Here is a 12616-nt window from a genome sequence, read left to right on the forward strand (position 1 = left end):
GACATACCAAACTAGGCCCTAAATTTCTGGTATGAAGGAATTTTCTCATATAATCACGGCTGCTGCCCTTAAACCTCCAAACCTGTCATCTCTCCGCAGTTCCAGTTAAGATCCTCTTCCTGAGAGACGCAGTGCAGCAGCACAACTGGTGTTTCCCCTTTGCTGTGGATGGAAATCCCGAGCCAAAGATGACTTGGTTGCGCGATGGTGTTCAGATCAAAGAAAGCATATACGTATACATGCAGTTAATCCCAGACTCGAGCGATGGGTCAGTGAAACACGGTTGTCTCTTCCTTAACAAGCCAACCCACATCAACAACGGCAACTATACGCTGATTGTGGACAACAGGCTGGGCAGGGATCAGGCCACCGCCGTCGGGATATTCATGGACAACCCCTTTGACCCGTTGGATCCTGAGGGGATCATTCCAGGTGAGCTCCTCATCAATGCTCTGCGGCTAAATCATTTTTCCAAGCCACAAGGATGCGACAACAGCAGCTAAAACATACTAAGCTTACAAACTTCTTTAATATCTGATGTTTCTGGAGTAAGTCACTCAGAACTGTCTTGAACCGACAGTATTGCATTTTGAGTCATTCATATCAACTTGTTAGCACATAAAACTAGTAACTGCTCCCTGATTACTAATTCAACTAAACAATTTGTGCCCTTCAATTAAAGTGGAGTATTTTCTACAAAAGAAACAGGAACACACGCATAGATAGACTGTTAGCAGTGTCACAACGTTGGGTCATAACATTATATAATGGTTTGTTTTCTCACTTCCCTCATGCCAGTCCATAATGTGGATCCAAGTAAGTTGTCAACTGATTACGTGGCTTTTGAAAATCTCTGCATGTTTCTGAGACACTGATTAGACATTATGTGAAATTATTTCTTTATCATTCCACCCCCCCCCGCACACAGGTCCAACAGACAAATCAAATATGGATGTTACAGAGAACCCAGAGAGCCGAGTTTTTGTGGTACGTCCTTGTGTCGCCATCCCCAGTGCAAAGCCGATGAGAATCAACGGCGCTAACGACTGCTGTTTGCTCGACAGGTGTCTGTGGCCGTGGGTCTCGCTGTGTTTGCCTGCACTTTTCTGCTGGTCATGGTCGTGGTCATTCACAAGTGCGGTCAGCAGTCCAAGTTTGGTATCCACCGTAAGTTCACACACACTAACTCTCACTGAACTGCATGCAGCAGCAGGCTGGTCTAAGAGGTGATTCAACATTTGCCAGATGTAGAGGTAAAAATCTTCCTCTTATGTTATAAAAAAGCTAATAGACTTGCTTGAGGTTGTTGAGAAGACGTGATTCACATGTGGGGGAATGAAAACAACAATAGGATTCACCAGCAAACAAGTAACTCTGGTGACTGAACTGCTCAGATATGATATTCCAAGAGATCGAATGTATTACAGAAGAAGAAGAGCTCTCTTCCTCTTGTTGATGTTCTCCCCAGTTGTTTTTCCCACCTTGAGGTTTATTTCCAGTTAGTACAACTACATTTTCTATTGAATTACTACCATAAGTAACACCCTCCGGCGACAATACACGGCCTAATTTATTTGCTTCAGACCAGTCAATGGAAACGTGTCTTTTTCAGCACTTTTAAAAGAATGGAAACCTGGCAGTTGTGAGAAATGTGCTTCTTTGCTTTCTTGCTCAGATGTCGATGGGAAGCCTCTTCTGTCTGTTTTGCTCTATAAGGACAGTTTTCCTCTGTTAAAATGATAAAATGTGGCTTTAGGTATTCATTACCCTGACAGAGAAAAACTGTGTATATTTCCTGGGGTTCTGTATTTCAAACACACCTCCTGGTTCGATCTGACAGCTATAAGTTTGAAAATGTCTCCCAGCTACAAGAGGAGGGCCAGAGGTGGGGTACGCCAATGAGCTTAGCTATGGAAACTTAATTCATTTCCCAATAGCATGCCACCAAGATCTGTTTCAGTCTCAAACATGAATCAAACAGCTGCTGAGTCCTCACTGATATTAGATCTACAAGACCCAATTTAAACGGTTGTTTTTTCACTCTCCCTCTGTTGCAATAAGAACTCGGTGGTCATACGCTGTGGCAGCTTGCCCAGCTACGTGCGCACGTTTGTGTACGTGAGTCCTTGCTGTGGAGTGTACAGCTTGCTAATTTTTTCTTCCATAGTATAAGCCAGGTACTCCGGTCCTCGAGGGCCGCTGTCCTGCAGGTTTTAGATGATCCAGATCAATGCATCATTAGCAGGCTTGTGCAGAACTTAACAATCTTTTGAAGACATCCTTTTAATGTGAATCAATTGGGAAGCATCTAAAACCTGCAGGACGGCGGCCCTCGAGGACCGGAGTTTGACATCCCTGGTATAAACCGTCAGCCACACAGCCTCCCACATGAAGACAGAGAAGACGACATCGATGTTGCTTTAGTTTTCCAGAGAGCGATTAATGAGCTGGTTTACTTTGTTGTTAAGAAATAATGATGTTTGCTTATTTTATAGGGAAAACCGTACTAATCTGTGTCTCATGGTGCCAAACAGAGTTAAAGGACCGAACTAAAAGGCACTATCACTGAGATTTCTTTCTGTTCTTGGGTCCTTGCTGTCTTTAACCATGAAAACCACACAAGTGTACCCATGTGCAGGCAGTATAAATAAGTTAGTCTTTATCATTTTCTAGCCTTGTTTCTAGTCAAAACACGCCCCATTTCCAGAAGTTTCCAGCTTCTCTTTATTCAGCGTCTCTGAAGAGATGATATATTTCCCCTGACTCTTCAGGTGGATATTCTGGCTCTTTAATGCCACACCCTTCTTTTGAAGAACTTCTTTTGGCCTAAACTCACTTTTTAAACCACCAAAGTAGACCAATGTCGAGCAGCAGCTCCTGCAGTCTGAGGCGTAAAAAGGAGTCTGGTGGCTCTTTGAAGAGAGCATCGAAGGCGTTGTTGTACTCTTAACTGGCTGACTCCCTCCTGATGTGCCAGTTCTGCTGATTTCTGATAGAAAGTGCAACAAATCCTTGACTCTCCTTGATGCTCCTCATCTCTGAATGAGGTTAGCAGCTTGGGGCTACATTTGTCACCACTAGCATCGCGTAACAGAACCTCCAAACAAACTTTTGGCGGCCAAGCAGCATTATAAGCGAATTAAAACAGGATTCTTGGTTCCGTTGCTTTGTTTTTTTTTATTTTTACACTTTTAATTTCATAATCTGTTTTTGGGCTAAGGTTAAAGAAAGGATTCTAAAACATGATCATTTTGTTTTAGCCTATCTGAATGTCTAAAAACAAACTGAATAAGCCATAATCGAACTGCAAATTGTTCTGTCAGTCTATCTCGAAGGTTATGCACAGCAGAGAGTGACTAATATAGGTTTCCACTGAGACGTAACTTTGCACGCTGGCAGCTGCTGTGTTTGCCAGGCTAAAGTGCCTTAATTACTGCAGGAGAACAGCGGCATAAACCTCCACTGGCCACCGCCACGTGGTGAGGGCCATTAAAGAAGATGGATGGATGGATAGAGGAACAACTAGACGTGATATAGCTCCACGTAGACACCCCACCCTTCTCTCTCAGAGTGCCTAAGTGGGCCTGATTGCCTAAGTGGACCATGCTCCCTCTTTCCTTCCCTCCAATGCTTCTATGCTCTCTCTTTGTTGTTCCATTTTCTTCTGTTTTGGACTCTGGGGGGGTTTGTGGTTTGCCTTGCTGAGTGGGGTTTCAAAATTTGGGCCCCACTTGTTTGGCTTTTAATACACACCATAGCCAGGGGCTGCTAACCATTCAGGCTTCCTGTATGGTTCAATGTGGCCTGATTGCTGCATGGTTGATGATGGTGATTATTAGAGCTCGTCGTCATCTGTCACCATGGCACCAACAAACATGCAGCCACGTTGGTAGCAGAGAATGTTGATTCTTCAAGGGAAAATGGGTCCCGAATTGCTTCTTTTGTTGCCGACTGCAATCACAACTGGTTGGAGACTGATTAGGTGTCACATATCCCTCAGTTTTGCCTGTCTGCTCCGTTTCATTAGGCTCATCAGTTCTGGGTACCGAGGATGACCTGGCAGTGTCGCTTCGTTTCATGAACTTTGGGACCAGCCCGCCTTCTTCAGACGAAGATTCTGGCTTGTCCAGTTTTGTTGAGAACCCACAGTACTTCTGTGGCATCATCAAGGACAAAGACATGTGTGAGTGCTCCCACTTTACTGATGTTTGCTATCAAATAAAATCAGTCTCGTACTCATTAACTGATACTACAGAACCGATACCACTGTGACAGGAGCTTCATTTTCCTGCAAAGTTAAAATGTTAAAACAATATGTTGCACTAAGAGTAGTTTTATTTTACTAAAATGCACAAAGTGCAGTTGTATTTGGGTTGAATATGCCTAAAGAAATAATAATGTGTTGAATTGTAATAACTATAATGGCCTTGATTAAAACTCATATCGGTACTTATCGGTAAGTACTTATACTCGGTTTAATAAAAAAAGTGGTATCGGTGCATCCCTCAATAAAATCATGCCAGTTTCCCAAAACTGCTTTTCAATTTCTTGTTTTTTAATGTCTTGGCCGCTCTTGGTGGTTATTCATTTATTACTCTTTTTAACATATCAAATTTAATTTACATTCTCTGTTTTTCATAATCTCAGGTGTCCAGCACATCAAACGGCAGGACATTGTGTTGAAGTGGGAGCTGGGCGAGGGAGCATTTGGAAAGGTCTACCTGGCAGAGTGTGCCAACCTCAGCCCCGACAGCGACAAGATGCTGGTTGCCATCAAAGTGAGTAACTCTTATGCTTTCCCTTCCACCGTTTCGAAAGCAATTTAACCGCCGATGTGGGTTTTCCTGCTCGAAACACTGACAGCGGCAGCAAAATGTCAGCCATTAGTATGAGGTCTCTGCAGTCTCTACAGAGGAGAGCGCTGAAAATATCAAGCACAAAACTGCTTAGGTTAAAATAATGCTAAAAATAAAACTCCCCAAGAACTTTAGGATGAAAGACTTTTTAAAGACATATTAATGCATCACCTCTGCTATTCACTAATATTTATTGTTAGCTTTTTTTATAGCTTGTTATATCTTCATTTGTAAGTCGCTTTGGATAAAAGCGTCTGATTAATACAGAAACAACAAGATAAAATAGAAAATATCCAAGAAATTCATACTTCCTCCTTTCCTCCTGCACTGAATCCACCACCAGCTGAACTAATATTTTGTGGTTTCAGAGTGAGCCGTCTTTGTTAAAGGACAGTAAGGCGGTTTAATACACTTCTCATGTTACTGCAGGTTAATGCAAACCCACAGAGCACAAAAACAACATGAGAGAATATGGATCAGCTCACATTTATCTCTCCATTAATCACACAAACACATCATCACTCAAGGGTGAAGCAAGGCGTCGGACTATTGTGTGTTATACTCCTCATCTGTTGCTTTCACTCAGCTTGGTTTAAATATTTTAATATAATATAATAATATAATATATAATATAATCTGAGTCAAATATTCAGGAGGCTGGTTGTGTAAAAACCTAAACCAAAGGTCTAACTTTCTAATTAAACCAAGTATTGGTAACAAACCAAATCGCCTGAAGATCAATCAAAACGTCGGAGTTTTGATTAATTAAATTTTTATCTATCTATCCCAACACTGAAGGACATTTATGGGAGATGTGCAAATTTATAAAAAGGTGAAGTCTGATTATGAATGTAAGCATGTTGTTTTCTTTTGAATGGCAGGGGTGAAAAATAAGGTGGCCCAGAAGGGTCAATGCAATACAAAAGTTGCATCACAAATGCAAAAGTGACTAAACATAAGCAGCAATGGAAGTTATGCTGGAAGTGAGCAGCTTTTCGGGTCCTAACCCCCCAGCCCCCGTTATCCGTTACAGGAACATTTAAAACAGTGCGTTAAATTAAAAAAAACATCAATAAAAAGTCGGATTTCTTAGTCAGGATAATAAATCACTAGCTAATTTCTTTCTTAAGTAAACCAAATAACTCCTGATAAGAATTTGTTATTAATAGCAAAGCAAAGCAGGTAACTGTGATGGACTGGCGACCCGTCCAGGGGGTACTCTGCCTCCCCCCCAATCACAGCTGGGATGGGCTCCATCCTCCTTGAATTGGATTTAGCAGGCATAGAAGATGGATGGATGGAAAGTTTTCCATATGTGACACAGCTATTCATTTGATATCTTTTTGTACATCACATTTTAATTGTCTTTATGACGGATAAGTTGCCCATTTTAATATCTTAAGAGGTCTTTTGATCTAGAATGTCAAAGTACACTTTTACCAACTTTATTACATTTAAAGGATTAAAATTCTCTCTTTTTTTTTTTAAATACTTGCATATATGTATCTTTATAAGTGAATATTGTATGATGATTCTGTGACTCATTCTTTATATATATTTACTGGTGTCTCACATCTCTTGTAATAAGAAAAATCTATATGTTTAGTCCTAAAAAACAAGATAATATCCAATATCACTCTACAGCAATGTCTGAGTTTGTTAGAACATATATTTGAAAATGAGTCTAATTAGTCTGCTAATCTAAATCTGAAACCCCTGTGTGATCATAGACTCTGAAGGATGCAAACGAGTCGACCCGGCAGGACTTCCAACGGGAGGCGGAGCTTCTGACGGTGCTCCAACACCAGCACATTGTGCGTTTCTACGGGGTGTGCACGGATGGAGAGCCGCTCGCCATGGTGTTCGAGTATATGAGGCACGGAGACCTGAATCGCTTCCTTCGGTACGTGGAGGAGCCACTGCACATAATGTTATTCCACACAGCGGTTAATGTCAGCCTTTAGTTGGCTCAGTGAAAGCGGTGGATGAAAGACTGCACAGGCAGCAACAACAGCCTCACAGCAGATGTGTCAGAGTTGGAAAAGCACAGTAGGAAGGTGTCCCAGCAGCGTGCCTGCATTCACAAAACCAGTGCCCTGAATCTGCTGCAGCTGAGTGGAATACAGCCATCATTCCTCTCATTATGGACACTGAAGCTGAAATGATTACTTGAATAATAAATTAGTTGATTGAATGAAGAATTAATTAAACTCTTTTCTATTTTTATTCTTTATCGTCATCTTTTTTAAAGCAAAAATTCTAAAAGAATCACCTTCTAGCTGGTAACTCTGAATGTTTCCTGATTTCTTTTTGGAGGGTTTTCTGTTGTGATTTAATAATTTTTAATTATTATAACAATCTTCCTACAAAGACATTCATATTAGAATGAATATACACGTGTTTTCTACTTATTTTTCCCTGCTTTATGATAACACTTCACATTTAGTGACCCTATTTAACATGCATATAAGACATAAAAGATGGTTAAATTGTAGACAAAATGTATCTGCATTTAAAAACATCCAGATTTTTATAGCTTTTATAGTCATTTATTGTGTAACCGTGCACCATCCTCCTCTAACAGTACGAGTACCACACTTCTCTCTGTTAACAACATTGCAGAGTGTAATTTTATTTTAAATAATTGCGCCGTACACTTGCTTAAAGATGCATTTCAATAGTTGAAAAGAATACGAGTGACCTCAGGTCTTTAAAAGCCTTTCTTTGTGAGCTACGACACTTTTATAAGACAAACCTGACGTGTGTTTAAGGGTTAAACCCACTCGGCTGACCTCGGTGCAGTTTGTGGTTCCTGTGGTCACTCGGCACATCTGTGCAGCTGTGGAAGTGTTTGTGTTCGAGTCTACATGAGTATTATTTGGGATCCTTCTCATGTTGCTGCTTTTCCTCACCGTCCTCGCTTTAAGGGCTCTTAGGTCCTTATTTGGAGGTTTAGTTTTAGATGTCTGGGGACATCGAATCATTTTAAATCTCTCAGAAATGTAAAACGTTGATTAAGGTCAGGGATCTTTTTTATATATATAAAAATCACATTTTCTCTTGCTTTTCATGTAAAAGAGCTACAATAATGTAACAAATCCCAGAAATGCCTCCGAGGGCTCGCTCAGTGTCCTTTGGCGTGGGATTCAGAGAATGTAGATAAAATGTCATCCTAACCTTTGTAAGTGGGAACGTTTGTGACATTCAGTACAGAAAAGATAAAGGGTCACTGTCCTCATCTCCTCTAAGATGAACGCTAATCTTAGCATTTATTCAAATATGAACGCATTCCAACTATTTTAATCAAAGTAATTGGGAAACTTGTCACATATCAAATGTACTTTCTGCATCTATGTTGCCAGTTCTAAAGATAAAGCTCAGAAACGGTTCGTGATACTTTCTAATCTTTATTTTCTTTGTCACACTATCGCTTTATCAAATAGGAGTTGCCTTCGAATGTTCAAATCTTCCCTTTATCTTGCTCATGTGCGTCCTCTGATGAGGTTTTCTTGTTCTCTTCTCTGGTGGCTCTGTGCAGCTCTTTGCCCCTCAGCCCTAGAGCTTTCAGGAGGTGGGTTGTTGAGCTTCCCATAAACCCCCCCAGTGCCGACCTCCGCTGGGTACAGTTTTCCATCTGCTCTCTCTGCACTCCAGTACTTTGCAGTCTTCCTTTCCTCCTTCTTCCGTGCTCAGCAGCGAGATTTTGCCGGGCACAGCCCATAGCACCAAGCCTGGCTGCAGTTGGCTGCTGCAGATTTCTCCTGGGAAGAAGCTACCTGCCCAAGTCCAACTCCACTTCACCCCAGGGGACAGGAGGGAAGGTGCTGATCTTCTGCTGGTGATGTATCCAGATTTCCCTTCCCTGTGGGAATATAACCACTAATGGCCCCCCGACAGGCTGGCTTCTTGCCTTCGCCTCTCCACCAGCTCTGCCCCGTTTCCTAAGCAGCTGATCATGCCGGCATCTGTACCGACTCTGGGCCTTTCTAATCCTCTGAAACCTTCACCTGTTCTATTTGTACTTTAAATAGATTAATGCCAATCCCAGGGCTTGTTACTGTACATTTAAAATTTAAATGTTTCTCCCGATTCGCAAGTAATTTTGGATAATAACTAAATTAAATAATAGACTGAGAATGTACCTGCTCTAAAGCAGATGCAGAAGCTCAAAACCTCCTCTCCCTATGACCTGAAAAGAAAGCAGCAAACAACAACAAAACTAAAAATTCATCACTTCAGCAGAACCAGAAGGTTTGATTGAACTGTACTCTGAACTTCTGTGAAGGGCTCATAACTAAATAGCTCATAAAAAGGACAAGGTTTTGTGCCTTCAACTTAATTTTTTCAGCCTTTTTAAAATCTAGAGTTATGGAAACTGATGTGGGGGGGCTCTAACTGCCAGGTGTCCTCCACAGGAGACAGATTGGGAACAAAAACACTGAAAAAAAAATGCATGCACACAGGCTTTTCCTGAGATATATGTTCACGAATGGATGGAAATCACATTTCCAGGAGACAGAACGGGTGAGATGTCTAAGAGTCCCCACAATGCAGCTGCTTTCCCACCCTGCCACCTGCCTTATAAACTAATAGTGATTGTATAGACAACTTCCTTTGTTAGGAGGGGATGAAGTGGAGAGGAGCGATATTAGGATGGATGGAGACACATCAGCTGTGATTTGCTCATTTAGGCAGGAGTTAGACGTGAGAGTGGGTGTTTATGATCCACAGAAACAACTGAGAGTTAATGTGCTCTGCATCTCTGAATTACATTATTGCAAATCAATTGTAGGCGTATTACAAGCCTCATGTTTTCTATTAACCATCATTTTAAATGGCTTTATTGTGGCGTGGTCATGCTGACCATGTCTGTAATACTCTCAAGAGCTCATACAGTGTATGTCAGAAGTGTTCAATCTGCAGATTGCATGCTGAGGTCATTGTCCTTCAGGTCACCCAAGGTTGGTGCCATAGTTACAGACATGCTGAAAGGCCAAACCTCGTGTTTTAATAATCTCAACAGCCAATAGGAACAAAAAAAGCAGAGGCCAGCAGTTTCTGGGAACATGCGTGTTCATACAGCCTATTCTACAATTCACAGCAGTCCTCATACACAAAACAACCTATTTAAGGACTGTGTAAAAGTCTTGAACCAACCTCCATTTCTCAGAAAAAATAGAAATACAATTTGTTCAGTTCTCAGCAGCTTTAAAGTGAATATCTGGTCAGAGCTCCTTTATTCTCCAACACAGCCTGAACCCTCTGAGACAAGCTTTCTGTCATTTCTTTAAGGAGTCTTCAGGAATAGTTCTCCAGGCTTCTTGAAGGACATCCCAAAGCTCTTCTTTGGATGTGGGCTGCCTTTTGTTCCGTTCTCTGTCAGATGATCCCACACTGCTTCAATAATGTTGAGGTCCGGGCTCTGGGGAGGATTCATCCCTCCATAAGACCTGTTGCCACTGATTTTCAGTCCACTTCTTGTGTCATTTGGCATAGCTCAGCCTTTTCTCCCTGTTTCCCTTCCTTAAGAACGGCTTCTTGACAGCCACCCTTCCATGGAGACCATTTCTGATGAGGCTTGGGCCAACAGTAGATGGATCAGCTGAAGGTCCAGATGCATCTCTCAGGTCCTGTCAGGTCACAGCTGGATTTTTTCCTCTTTCTTAAGGACATCACTTTCAGATCCTGTTCATCTGCTGTAGATAGTTTTTTAGGCCTGACACTTCTTCTTTTGTCCTCCACTTGTCCAGTTTCCTCAAATGTTTTAAGGACACACTGCACACCATGCTGAGATATGCCAAGTTTTCAGCTAATAGCTCTTTGGGAATCACCTTGTTGCTGCAGAAATCCTATTTTCTGTCTGTCAAACTGTGTTTTCTTTGCTGTTTTTCATAGATGCAGCTAAAGAAATGGGAACAAATGATGTGTCTTTGTGACAGTCTGCTAGTAACCAAGTTTTTTATGCTTATGCTACGTGATTCATAGGTCAGAGTTAAGTGGCTTAACAAACTAAAAGCACATTCCTCTGAAAATGGTCAGGTACAAGGACTGGCCTTAAAATAAATTAAAACAGCGCTACTGTAAAAAGAACTATTGCTCAAGACCAGCTTAAAAGACTTCGATAACATCTGCTTGAAAGCAATACACACGATATGAAATGATATGCACTGGATTGTATGTCATTTAAATTCTACAAACAGGTAAAACATTATTTCATTTAGCTGTAATGACAGCAAAAAACAAATAAAATTCCCTTCAAGTATGTTTTAAAAGTAATGAAACTTCCAAAAATCACATGCAGTACATGATACACAAGCTGAGTCCTTAATGCTCTTTTCTACTGAGCTGTATGTTAGTATTCACATCAGTATTGTGGCTAAATCCAAATATATGCCTATTCAAAGTCAGCACTACCCTTTTATATGAAGCATTACTGGGATAAAGACACAGATGGCTTATTGCACTCCTGTAAGTTGAAATAGAGACCCAGTTCACATGAAATCAAACCATATTTTCATGATGCAGCCGTTTTATCCACATTTCCTCTTAATAAAACATTCCACGAATCTAACCTTGTAATATATAATACAATAAAGGTTTGGAAAAGATATCAGCGCTCTTGAAACTTACAAAGATCTCTTTCGTAGTGCAATTTTTTTCCCCATGTCTTACATTTTTTGCATTAGAATTATTGAAAGTTATCAACAGATGAATCATGCAGCTGTGAAAACTCACCTGTCCTCTGTGTGTCACCCCCAGAGCTCACGGTCCTGATGCTCGTATCCTGGAGGAGTCAAAGATGCCCCCGTTAGGTCAGCTCACTCTGCCTCAGATGCTGCACATTGCGGCCCAGATCGCCTCAGGCATGGTTTACCTGGCGTCGCTGCACTTCGTCCACCGCGACCTGGCAACCCGCAACTGTCTGGTGGGAGAAGGTCTGGTGGTGAAAATAGGAGACTTCGGAATGTCCCGAGACATCTACAGCACAGATTACTATCGCGTAAGAGCCTGAAAAACACTGCAGAGGACTAATTAGCGGTCCATTAAGTTAAAGTTGTGCATCAGAAAAGGTTGATGGAAATAGCACCAAAGAGCAGACACAAACAGAGTTAAGATTGAGTTTATTTACAGAGAGGGTGATGTTGAAAGCCATGGGAGGATCCGGGTGGTCAGAGAGTGGGGGGGGACGTCCAGACAAGGGGTAATGAATTGTTCTCACGGAGTCCAGGAGGATTTCCAGAGTGGAGGGAGGGTGCTGGCTGTGGTCTGGTGAGGGCAAGCAGGCAGGAAGGTTTCTCCACAGTGAACGCTAGTGCTTAGCATAGAATCCAGAGCAAAGAAAACGACGATTGGATCGATGCTGAGGAACACAGGAAGGCAATGTAAGCACTACAAAGAACACTTTAGGTTAAACGCAGGAGTCGGCCTAATTACCACTGGTGAAGCGACACAATCTGGCAAAGACTGGTTGCTCCTGCAGCTCCTCAAGACTGTGACCAGATGAGGGCAGATGAGGAACAGGTGTGAAAGCAGGAGCACTTCCTGGATACCTGCTCAGTTCTAAGACTCAGAAACCACAGCAAAACAGCACAGCCAAGCAAGATCGTTACATAAAATTTACAAGTACAGTCAATCACAAAGAGAAGTACAAGCACTTAAGCAGGAAACTAAACTGAAAACTGCGTGGAAAAGTGGAGATCAACCTGACTTATGAGTCAAACTAAGCTGGCTCTCCATTGGTTCTTAGTTAGGTAGCTTAG

At 41.7% G+C, this 12616-nt stretch overlaps 1 protein-coding gene across 1 annotated transcript in view; it reads left to right on the plus strand.

Moving 5' to 3' along the window:
* ntrk1 (neurotrophic tyrosine kinase, receptor, type 1) overlaps positions 1-12616 on the plus strand; it is a 35522-nt gene that overhangs the window by 17922 nt on the left and 4984 nt on the right. Inside the window, exons 8-15 of the mRNA XM_072393575.1 lie at positions 100-432; positions 799-816; positions 929-987; positions 1065-1167; positions 4028-4183; positions 4648-4778; positions 6587-6759; positions 11616-11856. Coding sequence (XP_072249676.1) covers positions 100-432; positions 799-816; positions 929-987; positions 1065-1167; positions 4028-4183; positions 4648-4778; positions 6587-6759; positions 11616-11856 — 1214 coding nt within the window. The remainder of the gene's footprint in view (positions 1-99; positions 433-798; positions 817-928; positions 988-1064; positions 1168-4027; positions 4184-4647; positions 4779-6586; positions 6760-11615; positions 11857-12616) is intronic.

The sequence above is a fragment of the Leuresthes tenuis genome, unplaced genomic scaffold (genome assembly GCF_036924035.1).
Source record: "Leuresthes tenuis unplaced genomic scaffold, fLeuTen1.0.hap1 SCAF_10, whole genome shotgun sequence".
In the NCBI taxonomy this organism is placed as follows: Eukaryota; Metazoa; Chordata; class Actinopteri; order Atheriniformes; family Atherinopsidae; genus Leuresthes; species Leuresthes tenuis.